General features: G+C 37.2%; 2 protein-coding genes across 2 annotated transcripts in view; one reads left to right on the plus strand and one right to left on the minus strand.

The window, feature by feature from the left end:
• The first annotated feature begins 1,023 nt into the window (after positions 1 to 1,023).
• Positions 1,024 to 5,361, plus strand: b9d1 (B9 protein domain 1). The gene is made up of 7 exons (XM_056451848.1): positions 1,024 to 1,211; positions 1,301 to 1,369; positions 1,590 to 1,698; positions 2,483 to 2,579; positions 2,670 to 2,732; positions 4,433 to 4,500; positions 4,611 to 5,361. Exons 1-7 carry the CDS (start codon positions 1,149 to 1,151, stop codon positions 4,745 to 4,747), a joined length of 606 nt encoding a protein of 201 aa, XP_056307823.1. The 5' UTR covers positions 1,024 to 1,148; the 3' UTR covers positions 4,748 to 5,361.
• Positions 5,362 to 6,687: 1,326 nt separating this feature from the next.
• The window catches only part of epn2 (epsin 2), a 37,389-nt gene continuing 28,276 nt past the window's right edge, over positions 6,688 to 15,800 (minus strand). Inside the window, exons 6-9 of the mRNA XM_056453999.1 lie at positions 14,475 to 14,642; positions 13,896 to 13,985; positions 13,619 to 13,816; positions 6,688 to 11,295 (exon numbers count right to left, since the gene is read on the minus strand). Coding sequence (XP_056309974.1) covers positions 10,919 to 11,295; positions 13,619 to 13,816; positions 13,896 to 13,985; positions 14,475 to 14,642 — 833 coding nt within the window. The 3' untranslated portion in view covers positions 6,688 to 10,918. The remainder of the gene's footprint in view (positions 11,296 to 13,618; positions 13,817 to 13,895; positions 13,986 to 14,474; positions 14,643 to 15,800) is intronic.

The following is a 15,800-nucleotide window of genomic DNA, read 5'->3' on the forward strand; positions in this document are numbered from 1 at the left end:
CATTATTATTGTGTTGCATTAATAGTGACACAAACAGACTAATAGATATTCAATTTTGAGCAGCCAGATCTTCCACACTGTGACACCAAAACAGTTCAGGTTTAAATAAAAAAAGTGTTAGTGTGCTGTTCAAACACATCTAGACATAATCAGGACACACAAAACTGAACATAGCTTAACATTCCCCAACAATGTAAAGCATCCCTCTATCTATCTATCTATCTATCTATCTATCTATCTATCTATCTATACACACATATATATATATATATATATATATATATATATATATATATATATATATATATATATATATATATATATATATATATATATATATATATATATATATATATATATATATATATACATATATATATATATACATATATACACACACACACAAAATCTAGAGGAAATGTCATCCTTTCATAGCATCTAGGGAGTCTTGAATAAATTGCAGCCTTTCACAGGTGTGAATATGTTGGTTTGTGTTTATAAATATTAACTCAATATTTCCTGTCAAGTGTTCACAGACTGTTGTTCACCAAAATAAGCAGAGTTTATGTATTGTGCATAATGCTAGACACCTACAATAGCCTATGTACCGAAATACATAGATTTGACAGCTAAAGGAAGATGCAGCTCTATACAGGAAATGAGGTCAATATAAAATCCCGCCACACAAAAAAAAGAGGTTCATTTATCATTCAATGCAATCACACATTGCCAGATTGGATGTAATATAGCCTCTCTCTGCCACAAGAAAAATGGGACCAGTGGACGCCCAGGAACCACAGTCTCACATACATACTTAAAAAACACTGAAATTATTATATAAACCGAATGCCTATGTTTGCCTGGAAAATAACAAAATGTATTGTTATGTACATATAGTTTCATCCATGAGACTCGAAAGCTGCTGAATGTTTTTAATTTCATGTCCACGACAACCACCTAGTGGAGTAGCATTTTAGAAGCGCATGTTAGCGTCTGCCATTTTGTCCCTTGTCGTCTGCCGTACTGAAAGCGTCCATAGCAGCCAGGGAGCTGTTGACAACGGGAATCCATTAAATGACAGATATTTAAGCACAGCGCGGATCGTTTGCTGTGACTTGAATGTTTTCCTGTCCGGTAATGGTGCGAAAATGACCTCTAACAATCCAGCTGTATTTCTCCTCATGGTTAATGGACAAATCGAATCAGCCGATGTGAGTTAACATCGATTTTTAGAGCTGTGTGCAAAGCCTGTAATTGATGAGGTTAATGTAACTACTCACACATCGTATTTTGTTTGAAGTTTCCAGAATATGACGATCTGTACTGCAAGTATTGTTTTGTTTATGGACACGACTGGGCGCCCACATCAGTGAGTGACGTCAGCTTGCATTTTCTCTCCCCAACTACGAAAACTACTATTTTTACGTTATATACACATGTTTTTTCCCCAAATAACGTTAACAGTCATTTATACTCGGTCTTTAAACGTGTTTCGGTTGCTATTGGCTTTCTTTCTCTTTTTGGGGGACGAAGATTGTTTTTAATATCTCTCACAGAACTAACTTTCCTCTTTCCTCCACATTCTGAAGGGCTTGGAAGAAGGGATTTCTCAAATAACATCAAAAGGTCGAGTATCTCAGAGTTTGGTGTGGAATTTCCCATTGGACATCACATTTAAAAGCACCAACCCGTTTGGCTGTAAGTGAACCTCGTTTTGTTTGAGGCGGGAATTTTACGGAGGAATATTAGTTTTAAAAATGTGCGTCAAATCTGACTCGATGTTGTACTGCAGCTAAATTAACATTATTTATGCACTTACCACATATTATGTCCAACAGCTTGTTAACACATTTAACGTTACTCAGTCACTTAAATTGCAGCAACTCGATGCTCAAGATGAACAGCTAAAGTTCAAACCAAGTCTTGCAATGTGGATGAATGGTAATTTAAAGGGATAGTTCACCCAAAACTGAAAATTCTGTCATCATTTACTCACCCTCCAGAACATAGGTCTCAAATTCAATTCCTCGAGTGCCACATCTCTGCAGTTTTGCTCCAACCCTGATCAAACACCGCTAATCCCACTAATCAAGGTGTTCATGACTCTTTTAAACACCTCGATCAACTGGATCAGCTGTGTTTGATAAGGTTTGAGCAAAACTGAGCAGAGCTGCTGCCTCCAGGAAATGGGGTTGAGACCTATGCTTCAGAAGAAAGCTGGAAACTTGTAACCATTGACTTCCTTATTATTGTTTTGTCCTAAAATTACAGGTTTTCAGCTTTCATCAAAATATCTTTAGTGTTCAACAGAGGAAAGAAATTCATAAAGGATTGCAACCATAGTCTCGTTAGAACTGTCCCTTTAAGGCAATTCTGAAATGAACAGTGTCCAATCATTTGATTTACTAGTAAGATGTACTTAAAGTGGCTGATGAATGTTTGTGTTTTTAATGTCAATCAACGAGTTTACCTTCTCTTCCAGGGCCTCAGATTGTAGTGAGTGTGTATGGCCCTGACACATTTGGAAATGATGTTGTGAGAGGTTATGGAGCCGTGCACATCCCGTTTACACCTGGAAAGTGAGTCATTTTGATTGTGGTATCATAACCTGAGAAGGATTTGAAATTTGTTACATCATCAGTTACATGTGAATGCTGTCTTTCTTTCAGACACACAAAGACCATTGCCATGTTTGTTCCAGAGTCTACGTCAAGACTCCAGAAGTTCACCAGGTTTTTTTTTTGTCAAATAATATTCACATTTAACTTTGTGGCATTTCACATGTGCACTACACAGACATTCCTGGACAGACATATAAAGGAATGGGCCTTGAATACTTTCTTTAAAGTCTTTACTGGTCTAAATTAGACAAATGATGCTTTAGTTTAGGCTTGTGATCTGAATTAAAGGCACAGTACACCAAAAATCTTTAATTTCATCATTACACTCTCACTTATGAGTTTCTTCTGTTGAACACAAAACTAGATATCATCAGCTATGTTTCCATCTAAAGATGCATGTTAGATGTCCAAAGTAGTCACATTGTTAAACTGACACTGCATATAAAGAAAATGTGGCTCTTTTTTCTTGTGTAATAAATTACTTGTGCCTGAGAATACACAATACGGTATGAGAGGTATGAGACTGCTCCTTGGGGGATCAAGACAGTTCTGGGTAGTAATAATACTGAACCACTGTGATAACACAAATGCATAATTTATTATTTGGCAAGAATAATTTGGCAAAGGCATCATAGAATGACCAAAGTAACATTTCAGTATTTTACATTGCCTTTAGTTAGTGGTTTGTCCAATAATGCCACCATATTGCAACTTTTAGCACCTGATCTGTTAAAACAAAATCACAAATCACATGACTGATAATGTGTATGCTTGAGTTTATTCAGTAAATGTGTTTCCATCGGTTTATGCACTTTTTCTTATCAGATGAAAAGTTTATCATCTTAGTTGTGCACATTCTTTTTTTTTAACACACATTAATTTTGAAAATGTGCAAATAGATATTTCCATTAGGTAATTTTTAATGCAATAATCCAACATATGCATAAAATTAGAAGGATGGAAATATATAGAAATTGACATCCATATCAAGAACAAAAATATACTCTGGAAGTCAATTGCTGTTTTTTTGTCCAAGATTCTTTAGTGTATTTTCCTCCGTGATCAACTGAAAAAAGAATCTCAAACAAGTTTCAAACAAGTTTCAAACAAGTCAAATTTATGACTTTTCATGTCCATCAAGAATGAAATGTCAGACTTATCTAAGGCTAAATGCTAAGGATTTTTTAATGGCCCCATAAAAAATTAATTTTAACGATTTCTTAGCCACATATTTTAAATAATGTGTTAAACCAAGCAGACCCTAGTTTTACACATACAACAAAAAAACTCTTTAAAAACATAAGCTAATAATATTAGTTATAAATAGAAATTTGCTGAAAGTTTTGTATTGTTGGAGATTGGATATATGGGATCGATTGAGTAGCTTTACATAAAGTATTTTAATGCACAAATGTAGCTAATGTAAATTAAGTAAACTAATAACAATAAGTTATTATTATTATAAACGTTGGATAATAAAGCATTTGTTATACTAGTTAATTACAACAATCATATTTTAAAGATATTAATGTAACTGAACTAAAAAAAACTAAGGAATGGTAGAAAAAAAAACCAAATTATATTACAAAAAACACTATTATTAATATTTTACATAAAGGAAAATTAAGACCTGTAAAAACACAAACACAACAATATTTCAGTCAATTTTAGACTTTAAAGCCTATAATGTGTTTCTGAAATTTAAGACATCAGTTCGTGTTCAATTTGATCATTTCAAACATGCAATTACAACTCAAAAACTTGAAAATGATGACTGTCTTTGCTTCTGACGTGTTATATTCTGTACTCAGCTGGCTGATGGGAAGGCGTCCAGAATTCACAGATCCCAAGGTTGTTGCTCAGGGAGAGGGAAGAGAAGGTAAGATTTAATAACCTCCATTTTTTTCCTCAAGATGAAACCTTTTTAAATTGGTGTTCATCCACAATCAACTGTAATGATGAGTCTGAAGCAGTGTGGTCCTCTTGCAGTGACGAGGGTACGCTCTCAGGGTTTTGTGACTCTACAGTTCAACATTGTAACTAAGGACATGAAAAAGCTGGGATACGACACTACATGTACAGAGCATTCACCTGCAGGACTCACAAGAGCATCTCAACAGCTCTGATAATCGCCTTCACCATTCTTTTTTTGTTGTCAGTCTTCTTTATATCTTTGTGATATTAATTTTCAGTCCCACTTTATATTAAGTGGCCTTAATATGTACTAGTAGGTCATTAAATTGTACTTATTGTGTAAATACATGTTTTTACATTGTACTTATGCTTGATTAAATACCTACATTACATCTGTAATTACGCTGTTGACCATCCCTTACACTTTAACCCAGACTTAAAACTACCCATTTCCACAAACCTGCCCCTAACACTACCCATATCCCACCTCAATAGTGTCCTGCAATACATTACGATCACATTAGGTACATTGTATTTATATTTAGATGCAAGTACATATTAGTTAAGGATACTTAATATAAAGTGGGAGCTCATTTTCTAATAAAGTGATCTTGAGATTCTTACATTTATTTCTAAATAATTAGCCTCATACAACATTTGCTCATCAAGAATGATTCTGATCAGCAGGTTTGTCCATTTTCTCTACAACCTCTGGTCAAGGTGATTATAGCTAACCAAAATTAGAAAAAATGATTACTTGAAATGAAGTTTTAGCTTAATTATTAAATAAATAGGCCGTAGAAAAAGAGAATTTATTTCACTATAAGCCAGGGGTGCATTGGTAATTTTCATATAACTTGTACTACACTACGTGTATTAAATGAAAAAAAAGAGACTATATAAAAAAAAAAAATCATGAACCAATGAAAGAGGAAACGGTTGGAAAACATGATTCAGTTATTTACAATAAATGTTCAGACAAAAAGAACATAGGTGCAGCGTTTCTTTTTAAAATTGATGTACAAAAAACTAAAGAAATGTCACAAAGTTAAAAAATAAATAAAACTACACTTTTAACCTGCTGAAATTATTTAAAAAATGGATAATAAAGTTGATTAAAAGGGCAAAATTGTTCATTTTAATTAACCTTGTACTTAAAGGGCACCTATTTTACCTATTTCAAGATTTAAGATAAGTCTTTTGTGTCTCCAGAATGTGTCTGTAAAGTTTCAGCTCAAAACATCAGTCAGATTATTTATCATACCTTTCAGAAGTTAGTCATTTTCAGCTCTGAGCATCTGGTAGCAGTTTTGGTTACCTCTGCCTTTAATGCTGATTTTCCCCACCCACCTTTCCCACGTGCCTGTCAGAGTGTGCCTCAATTTCCAGTCTGATTTATACTTCTGCATCAAGCGTATGCTCCGGCGCAGCCTTCACGTGGTCTCATAGCCCTCGCCGTGGCTGACACATACCTCTCAAAAAATTTAACTATGTATCACAACAACGTGTACAAAAGCTCTGTGATAGGTTGGCTTGGTAGCTCTGATGAGTGTGGGCAGGACAGAGAGCCGTGCAAACCTGTTGGGGCGAGTGTTTACAAATGATGAGTCCCATGAAGGAGTTCCAGATGGAAACTTGTTGGGTTTACCTCATGATGAAAGTTGTGGCAAGTCTTCTGGTTCCCGTCTCTGAATGAGCGAGTTTAAGCTACATGTACATTTAGTAACCGAAAAAAAAAAACACCAGCGAAGAAACTCGACACAGAGGAACATAAAAACCTCACTGCCAGCTAGCGTTTCGGTGGTGTAATTGCAGAGTAACACAAACAAAATTTAAAAATGAGACTTATTTTGTTCCCATCACTCCAATATGACTGTGGACACTATACCCTACACACAGTCCTGTCCAAACAGCTTCCAAAAGTTGATTTTCATCATAGGTGCTCTTTAATACAAGGGAAATATGAATGGAAGTAAAAGTGAATAACTTGAATATTTCAAATAAATAAAAAAAATTAAATGCCAATTAAAAGTTGAACGAATTAAAAATCTGAATAAAAGCTTATAGATATCACAATAACACTAAAATAATTCCTCACACCCAAAAGAGGACATGATATTACTGTGTTTGACAACATGAGACCGATCAAAAGTCACTGATACAACTGATTTATTTTACCACTGCAGCTACAGGTCCTTTATCGCTTGCTGCGGTTTTAGATGGCAATGAAACATCACACTCTTCCTGCAACTTTCCTACAAAACCATTACACAGAAATAAGGTACACGACAATATGTTACAATAGAACAGATGATAAATTATATTATACAGTTATAATGCCAACAAGTTGAGCACATATCCAAGCAGCCTGCTCCCAGTAATACGAGACAGTTTGGTAAATACAGACACAATAACATGAGGGAAAACAACAACAAAAAATTATGCGTGTTCACAAGGTTAGTCCTCCACAATAAATGCATAATGAGTACGCAATAACAGAACGAGTGATACACAGTAACAGCAAAACAAGATGGTCGAGCAAGAACTAGTCTGCATGATCGAGTACAGTGATGTTCACTAGCAGGGAGTCTCGTTTAGCAGGATTAGGGCCTGCTAAAACCATCACGTCCATCAAAAGCGCATTACATCTTAAAGCTGTCTTGGCCACCCCAACCCCCAAAATGCCTAAGTTTGCCTGCAGATTTATTTGACCTCGAGACACACAGGATCTGCTACACATGGGCAAAACTACCACAGTATTTCCAGCAGAGGTCGCCAGCTCACAGATGACGGAAACCAGCAAGAAAGAAAAGCGGGAGGAGAATGAGAAAAGAGAAACGTGTAGTCGGTTAGAAATCGACAGCAGCTCTGTGTTTTAAGTCACTTTGGTAGCTACTTTTGAGGCATATGTTGCCTTTTTGTGCTTAACTGCTTGAATGAAAGTGATATTACACCACACGAGGCAAACAACCATAGCTGTTTTTACTTTACATTGACTGCCAACGGTGATATGAAACTATTCATAGCCTCCGTGACATAAGGGTTCGTTAACACAACAAAAAGTGTTTGTGTTCTTTAAAAGTTGTATGTACAGATGACAACATTATTAAAACTATCCCTGTTCATACAAGAATGCTTAAAAACGACTAAAAACAAAGTATTATGCCCGTGGTTCTTTGTAAAGAATCACTAAACGCCTCATGTGCTTGACCAAATCATTTACACTACCTAGCATTTGAGACAATAACGGCATGATTTTGCTAAACTTACACTCTCAAATCAAATGTTTACAAAGGTTTTCATGTTCAGGGCTTCAAAATATGTAAATAAATGGCCAAATCTCATATAGCCTATATTTGAAAAATGTTGTGTAATTGTATCCTAATGGCAAGAGTATACTTCAGTTTTACACATTTACAGGGCGTGTGGCATTAATTTTATCATAAGAACAGTATGTGCAGTACTGCAAATGGAAAAAAAATTCAGTTTCTGTGGATTCACTGCATATATTTGTGTTTGAAAACTACTTTTTTTGGCTTTATTCAGGAAACAACCATGACATTTCTTTAAAACGTAAATTAATGTTTCTATTTAGAGCTGCTGCAATTTTAAAAATACAACCATGTTTATCATTTTTAGACCAATCTTTTAACTTCAGAGGTTTGAAAAATGATCACTGTTGAAATAACCCAAATTTACAACTAACAAATGAAAACATTTGTTATTCTGAGTCACTTTCTAAAGAAAAAAAACATAGCCTCCAAATATTTCTTCCAAATTTCAAATTTAAAAAATATGGTCATTTAAAGTTTATGTGACAAACTTGTCACTCTTTAAGTGAGCAATTTAATCCATACAAAAGTTTGGTAATCTTCAATCAAAGTCTGACCATTTGCTTGTGCATATGGAGTAGCAGTTCTTCTGTTAATGTCAGTTTGATGCCTTCATCCTTAATCTTAACCATGCCCCTCTTACCCTTAGTTTGCGCAAAAATAAAGCCCCTACTCAATATTCTGTCTCAGTACATCAACATACTGTAATATAAGTAGCAGCAACTTTCTGTTCACGCTGACTTTAAGAGTAATAATAAAACAATTAGGAACATTTCGCTCGAACCCATACATAACACATCCTTGCTTTTAAAATGGTCTCCTTTTTCATCTACAGCTTGTGTCGATGGCCTGTTAATGCACACACTATTAAAGTATATATTAAAAGGCTGAGCATGTATGCTAACGTGTTAGAAAACAATATACACTTTGGGCTGAAGTCTTAGATAATGATTAAACCGTGACTCAATTGTATACAGAACAATGCTAGTCGACCACAGGTTTTAGCTGCATTAAGATGCATATGACCCCAAACATTCAATTGAAACCACATATTACAAAAAGATAAAATAAAAACACACATACCGGGACCCCTTCCACACTATAACCATTCTCTATGCGGTAGTAAGCTTATCATACAGAACTGAAGATTTTGTTAATGGTAAGCTCTGACACACACTTGGCTTTTCTCCGACGTACATGAACAGATTGCATTAGGAAGCAGTGATTAGTGATACAGCTGTCGGTTATAACAGTAAGACGCATTAGGACCTGATGAAGATATATTAACACAAATATCCTCTCGTTTCCCTTTTGCCCCTTCTACACGCACACGTACATAAATAATAATTGTAAAAAACATTACTGAAATGATCACATTTCAGACTGCCGAGAAGCAGATTAATTCTACTCATTAGTATCGATTAGCTGTCGAAATACAGAGCTGTGCTGTGCAAATAGTGAGCCGGACTGAACTGAAAAAGAACCCATTCACCCAATAAACGTCTCGGGATTGTAAAGCAGTAAAAAACAGGCTTCGGTGTACAAAAGTGGAGCCGTATTATGATATGCAAACCAACTTCCCATCATGCATTACAAAAGAAAAGGAAGGAGGAACAACTCTACTTCAGTATGAAGTTCACCTTTCAATGCGTCAGGTTTGGAACCGTTTACACATGCAGTTTCACAGACTCGCTTACTAGTCCTTAGCCTTACTCACGTCTCTGTGAACGTTTTCCAATCACATCTCACGCTAAGGACTAACGGTGGGCCAACAGTCAAAAGAAAGGAAATCAGAGCATGTGCAAAATCCCTGCTTGGAACATCAAAATCATTTTCGTGTAAACTGACAAGAGTGTCCTCTAAGCCGGTGGTTCTCTATCCTGGTCCTGGGGACCCGCTGCACTGCACAATTTGCATGTCTCCTTTGTCTAACACACTAAATTCAGATCATCAGCTCATTAGCAGAGAACACTAAAGGGCTGGGCGATTACTTGTGATTGAAATCACAAACACGATTGAGCAAAGCTGCTTTTGTCATCTCGATAGGAAAGCACGGTTGTGTGATCAGCAATAAATCAGGCCAGTGCTCTCATGTATAAACTCCCAATGCCCACTAAGAAACAACCAAGGAAATCCCCATAACTCATCATGTAAATACTGATTCAAATGCTTTCATTGACTCAGCGTTACTAATAAACATGCGGTTACATAATCTCACCAAAGGATTTATTTTAAACACTCGACAGAAAATACTACATAGTCGAAGTTCATGGAGAAATAGCTGTCGTTATCGCAACATGACTATATCAATGTAATGATCATCAGTTTTGAAAGCGATTTTGCGTAGCTTGACAGTGAAATTTGACTACCTATCTGTAGTAAACGATGCTCCATCTGAAAGCAAGTGCTGGAGGTTTACTAGAACCATCCTTAGTGACAAAATGCACATGAAAAATCGCCTTCAAATACTCGCCCAGCCCTAGAAATCAAAGAACCAAGCGGTCAAATGTGAGAGACATACAAAATGAGCAGAGCAGATTGAGATTGAGAACCCCTGCTCCAAGTTTTCTACTCAAGCGTACTGTAAATACACATAGTGTATATGCACTGCGTAGAACATACAGGCTGCTTTGATTAAAAGTGTTAGCTATATCTAGAGCGCCGCTTCGAAAGACTACAAATTAGAAAAATTAAGACAAAACCAGTACTCTTAGATTCAAGCCTCAGATAAGAAAAGTAAGCAGTTGAAAAAGAAGTTAAAAACAGGACCCCTTTTAAACGGGAGAGGAAAAACTCCTAGACATTGTATCGCTGATGGTTTCTTGGAAATTTAGAAAAAACTATACCAAATCGCTGTGTGGTACCAATCTCTGGCAGGTGAGGAAGGGAATCGCCTGCCAGTGGAAAGCCTGTAAACACCACTGCTACTCCCAAGTGTCTTAAAATAGCACACTGGTTTGTGGGAACACAACCGACTGCGTGTTGATATCATGGGAAAGGGGATTTGGAGAGATTTTGTGTGGGTTTCGGGGTGACAGCCTACATTGTTCCTCACAATAAAAAGGGGTTGGTTGTGCTGCCAGCTTGTGCCGCTGCACCTGTGGGCGGCAGGCCTGTGCTCATGAGCGGCTGAGGCATGGAGGCTGGGATGCCCATGCTTGGTATCATCTGGCCCATGGGCCCAAGGGGAGCCATACCGGTCATGGGTACCATTGAGACGGGGCCACCTGGAGGCAGTGAGGAAAGAGGCAAGGGCTCATTGCTCCTCTGGATCATGCTGTTGAAGCCCTGAGCACTCATGCCCATCATGGGACTGACTCTCATCTGGTTGAGGGTGGGCGGCTGGGGCTGGTTCACCTGGAAGGGGTTTACCTGAGCTGCAGGTGCAGGCGCAGGAGCCGGAGTAGGAGCAGAAGCCACTCCTGAGGCTGAAATGACAAGCAGGAGAGAAGATTTTAAAATTAAGACTTGCATGAATAATATTATCACTGCTTGTCCCTTCAGAACAAACGAATACTACCAATACTAATCAATGGCTGGCAGTGCATTTAAAAGCACAACGCAGAGGTAAATAACAACCTGACATGAAGTGAATTTTGTAATCCTTCAATTCACAGCGGGCTGTCGATTATGCCACAAATTCCATGGTCATTTAAGTTTTAGACAAGTTAAAAGCAGCAATGCAATTTGCAGCATAATATTTGACATGTTGGTCTGACTCAATCAGAAACAAGACAAAGAAGAGATTGTGCAATATTCCACCACATATCTAATTAACCAATAATGATGATAATGATAATACAGACCCCCCCTAGTTTTTCCCCCCAAAAATTGTGATTTTTTTGCGATAAAAATGACTGAAATTTGCAGACAATTTTGCAATAAAAAAATTCTATAAATATAAATGTAAAACCCATATTAGGTAGCCTAGTATGTTAGAAGTACAATCTGAAACGATGACAAAATCCTAAAAATAAAGCTTCTTTATTTAGGTCTCTAAAACAGTAAGGATTAGGCCAAAGAAAGGTTGTATAACTTATTTTTACCCATGATTTTACATTCTCTCACATTTCACTCCCCGGAGCATCTGACATCATGTCACACAGCTTCCCCTACCGTAATACACCTAAAACACGGATGATTTTGCATTGGATTCAGCGACCGTGGAATCGCGAATAACTAGGGGGTCTGATGATAATAATAATAATAATAATAATAATAATAATAATAATAATAATGTTAACTACCTTCTAGCTAATATTACTGAGCATATTGCTGAGGCAGTTGAGTTCCATCAGCTTCCTGGAGAAGCACACAACAGTGTTCAAGATTACAAAGGAATGAGTCTTTTGGACCGTTTCCACTGAGTGGTACGGTTTGGTTTGGTACGCTTTTATGGCTACACGTGCAGCTGAACGCTGATTGATTGATTACAGAGATGCGTCACGAGCTTGTGAAACTAGCCAGAATGAAAACAAAGAAACCGCCATGCTTTAAATACACAGCCGAGACATTACATCGTAATACTATTTGCATATAATAACGAGCCATTGATGATTCTAGCTCAAACAAACCTTGTCGTTGTAATGATGTACAGCCACAAAGCCAAGAACAAAATCTGCAGTGTCCTGTTGTTTTATGAGGCCGACTACAAGTGTGAGGGGTTTCACTTTCTCCAGGGAGCTCGTGATCGTGTCTATATTTGATATAACGAACTTCTTGAGCTGATGATAATAACGTGTGTGTGATTATCGAAGTGTCTCCGACATTTGATCCTTTCAGAAAAGAAAAGGACAAACACGAGAGAAGCGTGAAAAAACAAAAAGGCGAAGCCCGACAAAACACAGGACCAAATTGTTTCAGCAACCTGAATCATGAACAAACTGCCATGTTTATCATTGCCTTTTGGACTATTATGAACTCGGAATGACAGAATTACTCTCTAACAGAGGTTACATGTGCTGATGAAAAGTACAGACACAGATGAGAGGTTTGCACTGACTCTGGGCTACGTTGCATGTTGTTTTTGAACCCAAATAAGGACCAATTGTATGCTGTGTGTAGTTTTCCTGTAATTGATAACATATCGGAGACTGTAAGAGTCTGTATTTGTTCATATATGTTGCATTTATTCATTTAATTCATGTAATTGCAGACGTTACATCAGGCTATTTCGCACCGTCATTGATCTGCAGTTATAATCAACTCATGTTCATAGAAAAGTTAGTAATAAACATTTATACACAAGTATTTATGTGTGTAAAGCATCTATTTTGTGAGAAGTGCTTCTCATATGATATGTGAGCGACCTGCACAGCTTTACTACAGACATTTATTAGAGCAAGAATGACATCGACTGAAACTTTGTCGTACAACACGCCCACCAAAAGGGTACCCTTGGTAGTGGAAACGCAAGCCTGATAAAGGTGACGCGTACCAGTCAGTGGAAACGGGCCATTAGATTCAAATGGAAGGCCCCAGGATCTGTCAAGGAGGTACTTTGGTTGCTAATAATTAGGATTAGAACATTATTTTAGACCTGTGATCAAATAGACCATAGAATAATCAAGCAATCATGTGCGTGAGAATCATTTGCTTTGGGTCTGTACCAAAATACTATTAATCCAAATATTAATCCAAACAAAGGGGACCACAAGATATGCATATGAATGCATGTTAACACCACCAGATGAACAGAAAATGCATCTGGACTGATCACTTGTTATGCTAATACCAGGTGTAAGCATGTACCTCCAGCAAGGAAGGGGTTGGAGACTGGAGCCTGCTGAAGAGGCTTGCTGACCAGTGAGTCTAGATTGACCAGAGCGGCGTTGGGGCCCAGGAAAGACTCTGGAGTTTTTCTGGTTGGGCCGCCCGGAACTTCAAACAGATCTGAGCCAATCGACAAGCTGGCTTGCGATGGTAAGGCAGAGCTTCCTCTTCCATCACCTATAAAAAAAACAGTGCATCAGGATGATCAATTTCAACAACAAACGAGTAAAACGAAGTTGTGGTAGTCATCGTTTACCTGTCAGTGCTGAGGAGCGAATGCTGTCAAACTCAGAGAAGTCCTCCCTGGAACTACCATTTGGTGTGGAGAAAAGATCAAAGCTACCAACTGAGGGAAAGATGAGATGGGATTAACAATCAAGACAGGCCTTAGGATTTTAACAAACAAGACATCAAAAAAAGTAGTGTAGAGACCTGCACTTAATTTAGATTTGAAAAATATATATATATTTTTTATTAGCCTAATTCAGGCTGTCCTGACCATGTTCTGAAAGATGCTTGGTTGTGTCCCCATTCATCATTCTATCCAATTAAACACAAATAAGATGAACCAAGTTTAAAGTCATTGCATTTTTATTTATATTTAACAGGAAATGCCTGAAACAAAAGAAAGACTGAAGCAGCAGCCGATGCATTTAGAAAAAAAATAGCTTTTGCGAGGCAGGAGCAGAAGACTTTTTTTTTTGAAGGAGAGGGCAGCAGCTGGACAGAATCTAGCATAAGACGGTCTCAAAAAATCTGTCCTGCACAGTACTCTAGTGTAGAGCATGAACACACTATGAATGTGAAGTAGTAATCTTGAGTGTTCAGTGCTCACCTGTGGCAGGGGCTTTAGGGCGGGTAGCAGGCATTGGACCCCAGGGATCAGCAGCTGCAGGAGCTGAGCTTGACCCCCAGGGGTCAGTGCTCTTCACGGGAGTGGCTGAGGAAGAGGCACTGGGAAGACCCCAGGGATCCACAGGAGCAGCTGGCTTAGGGGCTGCACCTGCAAAATACACAAAGATGGATGGATTAAATAACATAATAAAAGCATTTCCATAAGCAACACTTCAGATTGTGATCTTACGCTATATTAGTACATATTAACATGTTTATGTAAAAGATCTAAAAATTCTACAAGGAAGAAAACAAATTTGGTTGTTTACTGAATGGAGGCACATGTACATGTGAGCTTTCAATTGACTGCAATAACTTGGTTTGATATTATTAATTATTATTAATATTATTTAATTATAAGTGCCATTTAATAAAAGGTTGAGATGAATAAAAAATATACATAGACGAATCATTCATAAGACCACTAAGGTAACAAATTATAGATGAATTTCCATTGCATATTGACTTTAAAGGGACTTCAAGTTTTTCTGTTGTCTGAGTCAGATGGTTTCAGGTGCCCCCCATAGTGTTGGTCTGGTTTCATACACGCATACAATTCCATTAAACCCGGACGTATCTGCTTTCGTTTTCATCATCACAAACATGAAAAAGCTAAATGTAGGCAAATGAGTAGTGCTGTTTTGATGTGCTGTTATGCACAGAAAAAGGAACTTCCACGTAGAAGGAAAGTTCTCTAGAACTAAAGGCAGAAGGACAGATTCACACCAAACTCAGAACAACATCAACTACAGTGATGTAAGTTTATGCTGACTGACTGAATACATGCCATGCAAACCACCCGGCCAGTAACTTAAAGTACATAAATATAGAAAAATCTAATTCTATCAGCATTTACCGGTCACTTTTGTCTTTGACCTGGGGTTCTTTCATAAAATGTAGCACAAGATATTAGGGGTGTAACGATACTTAAATCACGATTTAATATGATTCTCAATTCTGAAACTCTCTCAATATTGTAGGGGTGTAACCCTACACTGGTCTCACGGTTCGGTTTGATTATTATGTCATCGATTCGGTTCAATTCAAAATCTTGATGAGTCACAGTGCATTGACGAAGTTTTCCATCTGAAATTATTCCAATTGTTCCATCTAAATTCCTGAATTATTTTTTTTTAAATATATGCATACAGTATATTTTGTAATACAATTTTGTCCTTTAATACAAGCAGTTGAATATATGAACTGTACATTTAATTTGACCTGCTCAAAAAACTCTTTTTGTACATTAAAAACAAAACTGAAATAC

The sequence above is a fragment of the Danio aesculapii genome, chromosome 3, assembly GCF_903798145.1.
Source record: "Danio aesculapii chromosome 3, fDanAes4.1, whole genome shotgun sequence".
Classification (NCBI taxonomy): domain Eukaryota; kingdom Metazoa; phylum Chordata; class Actinopteri; order Cypriniformes; family Danionidae; genus Danio; species Danio aesculapii.

What these genes read in the sequence shown, in the direction of transcription:
- b9d1 (XM_056451848.1), top strand. Translation starts at nt 1,149, where the DNA reads ATGACCTCTAACAATCCAGCTGTATTTCTCCTCATGGTTAATGGACAA. An exon ending in GACAAATCGAATCAGCCGAT is followed by an intron (nt 1,212 to 1,300) that starts GTGAGTTAACAT and finishes TTTTGTTTGAAG; the next exon opens with TTTCCAGAATATGACGATCT. An exon ending in TCAGGGAGAGGGAAGAGAAG is followed by an intron (nt 4,501 to 4,610) that starts GTAAGATTTAAT and finishes GTCCTCTTGCAG; the next exon opens with TGACGAGGGTACGCTCTCAG.